Here is an 8015-nt window from a genome sequence, read left to right on the forward strand (position 1 = left end):
CTTAAATAATGTAAATAAATTATTATATATAAAAAAATATAAATTTGTTAAAATTAAATGATTAATAATTAATTTAATGTTATAATTTTTAAAGAAATTTAATGTTATAATTAAAATTTCAAAAAAAACTTATTTAATAAATTAATTAAGTAAAATTTATATAAAAATTAAGTTAGATTAAATTTGATAGTAATTTTTAAAAATTAATCAATATTTTCTCTCTCTTTTATTTTTTATCGTTTTCTTTTATTTGAAATAATATATCAAATCAACTTTATTCTTTTCATATTCTTTCTTATCACATTCTTTCTTTTCTATTTCTCCGAACAACCAAACACGTTAAAAGAAGCAAAACAATATCCAATTTTGCACATGCATACAAAAACACTTGCCTTTTTTCTTGACTTGTGGCACACTGCATGTCAAACAAAACGTCGACAATCACAAGAAGATAAAATGTGGACAACTCTCCGTCATGCCATACGCAGAAAACCAACAACTATATCATCTTTTTATACACTCAACCTTCACCACATTCCCACCACCACATTCAAATCCTTATCCATTACACCAAACACTATCTTCAACTCTCACTCCCACTCAACTACAATGATTCCGCCACCACCACCAGGAACCATCGTTTTCAACACAGTTGGTAGAACCCAATACGGTTTCGATGTTTTCTATACTCACCTCAACAACCACCACCACTTAAACGATCACATCCTCACTGATGGTATCTCAATAAACTTCAACGCCCAATTCATTCAAAAGGAAAACCAACCAACTATTATATTCGTCTCCGAAAGAACCGGGTCTTCCCGATTTTTTCTAACCCGACCCGAAAATAAACCCGAGCCTTTAATTTTCTGATCCCAACATACTCTTTCAAGATCGTCCAAACATAAAAAACGGTAAACTCTACTTTGCTTCAACGCACGTTCAACCAAACGCGCTTTTCAAAAGCGCATCTGCAGTTTATTCAGCTAACATCGACGGAACCGGAACTGTCACGAGGCTTACGCCTCACGGTGTTGTTGATTATAGTCCCGCAGTTTCTCTCACTGGAAATTTAATCGCCGTTGCTTCCTACGGTTCTAGTCGGTGGGATGGCGATTTTCGAGAGCTTCAAACGGAGGTCGTCGTTTTCGAGGAGTCCGTACCGGAGAATCGCGTTGTGGTTAGCGATCGTGGTGGTTGGCCGACGTGGTCAGGAGATTCAACGTTGTTTTTCCACAGAATCGCCGATGATGGATGGTGGAGCATTTTTCGGATCGATTTACAGGATTCGAATCTAACCGGATCTCAAATCACGCCAATTCGCGTCACGCCGCCGGGTTTACACTGTTTCACACCAGCGGCATTACACGACGGGAAACGCATCGCCGTCGCAACTCGCCGGAGAGAGAGCAATTTCCGCCACATCGAGATTTTCGATCTTGAGAAACAAACATTTCAGAAAATAACAGAATCAATAAACCCTAATTTTCATCACTATAATCCATTCGTTTCACTTGATTCTCGTTACCTAGGGTACCACCGATTCAGAGGCGAGTTAACTCAGGGCGAGTCAACGTACCCGCACCTCGATCCTGTCATGTCACCGGTTCAAAACACACGCTTACTACGATTAAACGGTTCGTTTCCGAGCTTCTCTCCAGACGGTGATTTCATAGCGTTTAATCACGACTTCGAAGCTAACAACAACGGTGGCGTTAAGATCATAAAATCTAACGGTTCTAAACGTTGGAGTTTATTAAAAGGAAGAACATGTTTTCATAACGCGTGGAGCCCAACGGAGAAGAACGTTATATACACATCTATAGGTCCAATTTTCGAATCGGTTTCTAAAAATGTTCAAATCGCAAGAATTGAATTTGACCTAGTTCATCTCACCAACGATCGTGAAGAAATTCCGTTTACATTAAAGATTCTCACAAAAGACGAGACCGGAAACAACGCATTTCCGTCTTGTTCTCCAGATGGAAAGTTTATCGTGTTTAGGTCTGGTAGGTCAGGGTATAAAAATTTGTATATAGTTGATGCGGTTAACGGAGAGTTTAACGGCGGGTTAAGGAGGTTAACTGAAGGAGAATGGATTGATACAATGCCATGTTGGTCACCTAAAGGTGATTTGATAGCGTTTTCGTCGAATAGACATGACGCTAGGAATAGCGAAGTGTTTGGGATTTATGTGGTGAGGCCTGATGGGAGTGATTTAAGGAGGGTTGAGGTGGGGAAGGGTGTGGATGGTGAGAGGGAGAGGTTGAATCATGTGTGTTTTAGTGGTGACGGAGAATGGTTGTTGTTTACGGCGAATTTGGGTGGTGTGACGGCGGAACCGGTGTCGTGGCCGAATCAATTTCAGCCGTATGGAGATTTGTTTGTGGTGAGATTGGATGGGAGTGGGTTGAGGAGGCTGACGTGTAATGCATATGAGAATGGAACACCGACGTGGCATAATGGGGATTTGTTGTTGTGTAGTGATGAGGGTGGAGATCATGGTGATTGGGATAAGTTGAAAGGTGCTTTTCAAGAACCACTTTGGATCACATGTGACTATTGATTGTGACACTAGTGTTGATTGCAATGAATGTTGACTACTTGAGGTAAATTAGTTGTGTTTGTAATTCGATTTCATGACACAATTGAAGCATAGAGTTTGTAGTTAACATTGTTGAATGAAATGGATAGGATGTCATTCTCAAAGTTTCAGAAAAATGTAGAACCATTAAAAGCAAGAAAACCAATAAACTTGGCCTACCTGTGATATATAAATAAAAATTAAACCGTATGAAGATGGCTATAGTCAATGATGGATTGAACAAGCCCAATGACTTATAAATAATCTAAGTTCTCCATCACTTAATTGGGGAATCTTTATTCTTAAGGTATTGGTAAACCAAGCCTAAATATGCACAAAACCCATTACAAAAACTTTCAAAAACCAGTTTTTATTAGGTGTGACAAGCTAATTCTCTCTATGTTGTCCTCGCGGGCGCACCACATTGAAACTACTCCCATTACATTTCAAAAATTTGACCTTCATGATTCACAGTTCCTTTTATTACATATACGTTATCTTTATGCTGTTATATGTCTATTTTAAGCTTACATTACTTTCATAATTCAATCACATTTATGTTGGATAGCAATGACTTCAATTTATATGCAGCTTAGTTAGCCCCACATGAATTTAACAAAGTTATGGCTTTGGTGACATGCTGGCTAGTACGACTTCATTATATGCTGATAAAAACCCTTTAATGTTCTACAACAATTTTCCTCATTTTGGTATTATCTAATTGCAGGTGAAGATTATGTTTTGTTTAAAGGGGTTGAAGAACATATAAGTAAGAGGATCTATAAATCCATCATCTTAAGGTTTTAGGTTGTAGTGTTCAATTCACTTGTTTGGTTAGTATCAGAGTCGATAGTTAATAATGGGACTAACTTCTTATTTCGAAAGTCTAAAAATCTCACATTATCTAGAGAAGTGATGATTGAACAACATATAAGTGAGATAACCCATAAAATATGTCGATAGTTAATAATGAATACAGTTGAATTGGATAAAATATAATCATATTCAACATTTTTCTCATTTTGTTCATAAATATGTATTTACATTGTTACTAACCTAAGTTATCGTGAAGATTTGTCCAATAAAAGATAACAAAATTGATATTAATTGACATGAATTTAATTAAATTGTATCACATTGTTGTCATGTCATTTAACTGAACATGTAACATCATAAAAAATGAAAGAGACAAAAAAAAAGTCGTAAGTTGTAAAATAGAGAACCAAAAACTCTATTTTAAAATTAAGGAGATTAAAAATTAATTTAAACAAAATAGAATAACGAAAAGTATATTTAAACTTTTACAATAAAATTATGTCATTCTTTTTCGACGTGCCATTTAAAGTAATTATTAACTCTATTATTATATGTAACGTCTTTTTGTTAAAAAAAATTGTCAAATCTTATAAGGTGAAGACTATTCATCACTTATAAATACGTTGTCAAATCTTATCACATCAAATATAAAACTCTTAATACACTTTCTCACGTCCAAGAGGAGACTTCTCGATGTAATTCGAGTAATCCAATAACGGTGATCTGATAGCTTATGGTTCTATACAACTGTATAAAATCGACTTGTACAATGATAATCACCCGCCACTTATAAATACTTTATCTGATTTTATTTCATTTTATGTGAAACTATTATCATGTATCTCTCAATAATTGAAGGGCGGTTTTAGAAAAAATTATAAACTATTTTTCTTTATTCTTCTGACAAAAGAGTCTTAAATATACACAAAGGTAGTATAGAATGTACATCTTTGTGATTCAAAGCCTGTCTTTTTGGTATGAAAATGTAAACGCCAAAAACATACATTTTTGCAAGTTGCAATAGTTAAAACAATGATATATTTTTTATCTGATAAATTCAAGAAACTTAGCATACATATCTTATTGTTAATTCAACATAATATAGAATAGAAACGAGATATTTTAGATTGATTTATTTAAATTTATTTATTGACATAAATATTCATAAATTTGTTTGAAAAAAATTATAGAAAACAATATTTAATATATTTATAAACTTTTTTGTTGTTAATTTTTATTAAATATTTAAGAGAACTTATAAAAATAAGATATAATTTCATATAAAATAAGAGTGTTATTTGAACAACAAGAATTTGTTACCGTATAATACATGAAGTATTATATTTGGATATATGGTGTCGGTAGTACAAATGTTATGTCCATATATTTTTATAAATATAAAAACAAATGTTATGTCCATATATTTTTATAAATATAAAAACAGTTTGATTTATTTTATCTTGTGTTATAAAAGTAATCTATACACAATTATTTATATTTATGTTATAAATAATTATACTATAATAAACTATTTATCTAAACAATATCATTATCATGGGACATCAAGATTTAGTTAAATTTCTATCTTTTAAGGAGAGATAATTAAAAAGCATATAAATAAGAGAAAATTTTAGGACAAAGATGTAAAAACATGAGAAAAATTATGAAACAAAAAAAAATTTAAGAAAACAAACTTTATCTCAACTTTTTAAATCGCTCTACAACTTTTGTTGGTATGTACGTAGAAAAATAATAAATACCACCAAAAATTTATATTTATAAATGTAATATCTCTAATTTAAATCTAAAATATAATATATAATTAACTACTTTGATATTCGTCAATTGAATTAAAACTTAAATTGCACATCGCCCTACTATTTTTATTATAAAAATCAACCACTTATATTACTCGTATTTATTATATCTAAATCCTTCCTTCATCCATGCATAGTCACAATTTTCTCAGGCTTCAACCACATTAACAATTTCGATATTTATACTATAGAAATGCGAAACACTTTCTAATAAATTTGGGATGACAAATTTTAAAACTAAATAATTTAGTATAAAATTAATCAATTGTCGGAGTACATTTAATATTTGTTTGAATTTTGTTTTAGGTCCCTAAATTTGTTAAGTCAGCTTTGGAGTTAGCCGATCAACAAGGATATCTAATGCTTCTTTCATCCACCAATGTTGACAAACTTCTCGAGCTTCAACAACATTCATCTGCACAAGAGTCATTACAAACACAACAATTAATATTTGTAACTCAAGTTTTAATTTCTAAACAAAATTAAACATGTTCATTTTGAGTGAATTTAGTAATTTAAACATTGTCTTCATTAATATTATGGTCAAATACGTTATTATTGTAGTTAATATAAATATGATCATTAATATTGCGAAGAATTTTGATCCAACACAATTGATATATATAAACACGTATTTTTAATCATGGTCAGAAACTATTTTTAAAATCGTGATCACAAGTAAATTTTATCTTGAAATTGAAGAAGTAAATGATTTTTTTTAGTAATTAAGTACATGATTTATTTAGAAACAAATATCATTATTTCATAATAATAGCTCTTGATTAAACATACCCATATTCTTCTACGTAGATTTTTCTCTGGCCAAAGTTCAAGTTGTTCCTTGACAAGTAAAGGAAACATGTGACCTTCATAGTATGTGCCATGTCTCTTGCTAATGAAGCTCCATTGACCCAATTCATGCTGCCATGTGAAACAAAACCAAACCAATTCAGTCTTGTTTTTAAATTTTGATAGTGTGATAGAAGAAATAACAATAATGAAAATAAGGTAAAATTATTTTTTACTCAATATATAAAGTGAAGTTTAAATTGCCTAAAATTGTATTACAAATTTTTTTTTTTTTAAAAAAAAGGAGATGTCCCTTGACACTTTTATTATGAACAAGTTTTACATTGAGATTCAATGTGAATTATGTGTATTCCATAAAATAATCCTAATTTTGTAAAGATATTTATATTTTGATTTTGATGATATGATATAGAAAAGTGACGAATTATAATGAGAATGTAAAAATGTAGTTTATATAAAATAAATAAATAAAATCTAATTAATACCTCAACAAGTCCTATAACTCCTGCTTCTTCAAGTGATTCCCTAAGAGCTGCTTCTTCTAAAGATTCATCAAGTTCCCATCCACCCTGAATAATCAAAACAATTAAAGGATGTTAATGTTAGTATATGTATGTAATTGAACCAATTAGCCAATTAATATACTTATGTGCAAGATTAGCCACTACCTTAGGAAACATTAATGCTTGACCCTTTTGTGAACTAACCACAAGTACCTCCAATTCATTGCTCATATTGCCATCAATCTCTTGTTTATATCTATAAGGGATGCACCTACAATTAGGTATTGCAATAAATGTGAGTCAATGAAAGCAATAATTTAGGATATGAAGATGTGTGGGCTAAGATTTTATAATTAAGGAAATTAATAACCGTGATTTTAGAGAAGTAATATTGACACTGTAATTTTGTTGAAATTTTAAAGGAGAATACATCTTATTCTATCAAATTCACAGTAAATTAAAAACATACAAATAATATTTCTTGCATGAACAAAGTGAATCTAACAAAGTAAAATTATATTAAATATTAAAATTATTTCAATATTAAATATTAAAATTTCAATCATTTTCAATTGATTGTATCTATAGCACCGAAAACTGAATTACCAGTAAATGTAGCTACTAAAAACCAAAAAAATTATATTACTGCATGTTTAGAATCATAAATATTTTGACCAAATCACGGTGACACTTTAATTTTATTAAAGTCCTATAATACAATTATGGTGTCACATTGTGATTCACTTAAATTCATTGTGAATTCAAATATGCATTTATATATATAAATTGAAAAATTGAAAGGAATGAACTCACCCCACAACTTGGCGACCACCAGCACTATTGTATCTCTGCATTTGTCTTCCAGTACGAGATTCCAAACAAACCATCTTTCTCTCTAAAAAATGAACACTTGATTAACCTTTTCACTTAATGAATTTGAAATCACTATTTAAATCACAATAAACCCACAAAAGGAGACAAGAAAAAGAGAAGATCTTTGATGTATATAAGATTAATGGAAAGCAAAAGAAGAAAAGGGTATTTTAGATTGAGAAAGAATGGACAAAGGAAACTATATATATAGTATAGGCAGAAGAGAAGAAGTTAAGAAGAAAAAAGTGAAACCGTTATAAAGGCGTGTGTTGTCTCGTATACTATATAGTCAAGACTAAGCAACCTTATCCTTATTAATTTTTATTTTATTTTTTGACTCAACCTTATTATTATATGTATATAAATATTCAAATTTAGGTATGATACGCGTGATTGTCGCGTAGCTGGAAGGATCTTATAGACATTTCAGAAATTGAATTTAAGATAGAGGCTTCTATGTGCTTTCTCGCTTTATTTTATTTTATTTTGCTTGTTTTATTATTTATTATCATAATTATTTATTTATTATGTTTACATTGCCAAGTCTACTTTCTTGCTGCTGCTATATATTGAAGTGATTGCTTAGTCAATCAGTTGATAAATATAAATATT

At 30.7% G+C, this 8015-nt stretch overlaps 1 protein-coding gene and 1 pseudogene across 1 annotated transcript; one reads left to right on the top strand and one right to left on the bottom strand.

Moving 5' to 3' along the window:
• The first annotated feature begins 381 nt into the window (after window positions 1-381).
• Window positions 382-3604, top strand: LOC101515434 (uncharacterized; annotated as a pseudogene).
• Window positions 3605-5432: 1828 nt separating this feature from the next.
• LOC101515766 (nudix hydrolase 17, mitochondrial-like) lies at window positions 5433-7650 on the bottom strand. The gene is made up of 5 exons (XM_012715135.3): window positions 7344-7650; window positions 6696-6801; window positions 6513-6596; window positions 6010-6138; window positions 5433-5632 (listed from the first exon to the last, which is right to left on the bottom strand). Exons 1-5 carry the CDS (start codon window positions 7415-7417, stop codon window positions 5537-5539), a joined length of 489 nt encoding a protein of 162 aa, XP_012570589.1. The 5' UTR covers window positions 7418-7650; the 3' UTR covers window positions 5433-5536.
• Between the last annotated feature and the right edge of the window lie 365 nt (window positions 7651-8015).

Source organism: Cicer arietinum, chromosome 4, assembly GCF_000331145.2.
Source record: "Cicer arietinum cultivar CDC Frontier isolate Library 1 chromosome 4, Cicar.CDCFrontier_v2.0, whole genome shotgun sequence".
Classification (NCBI taxonomy): domain Eukaryota; kingdom Viridiplantae; phylum Streptophyta; class Magnoliopsida; order Fabales; family Fabaceae; genus Cicer; species Cicer arietinum.

Bases quoted from the DNA above. Each gene is read 5' to 3' on its own strand.
- LOC101515766 (XM_012715135.3), bottom strand. From the start codon at position 7,417: ATGGTTTGTTTGGAATCTCGTACTGGAAGACAAATGCAGAGATACAAT. The intron at 6,597-6,695 runs GTAGTGGCTAAT...TTGATTATTCAG, and splicing joins AAGCATTAATGTTTCCTAAG to GGTGGATGGGAACTTGATGA. The intron at 6,139-6,512 runs GTATTAATTAGA...TTCACATGGCAG, and splicing joins GAGTTATAGGACTTGTTGAG to CATGAATTGGGTCAATGGAG.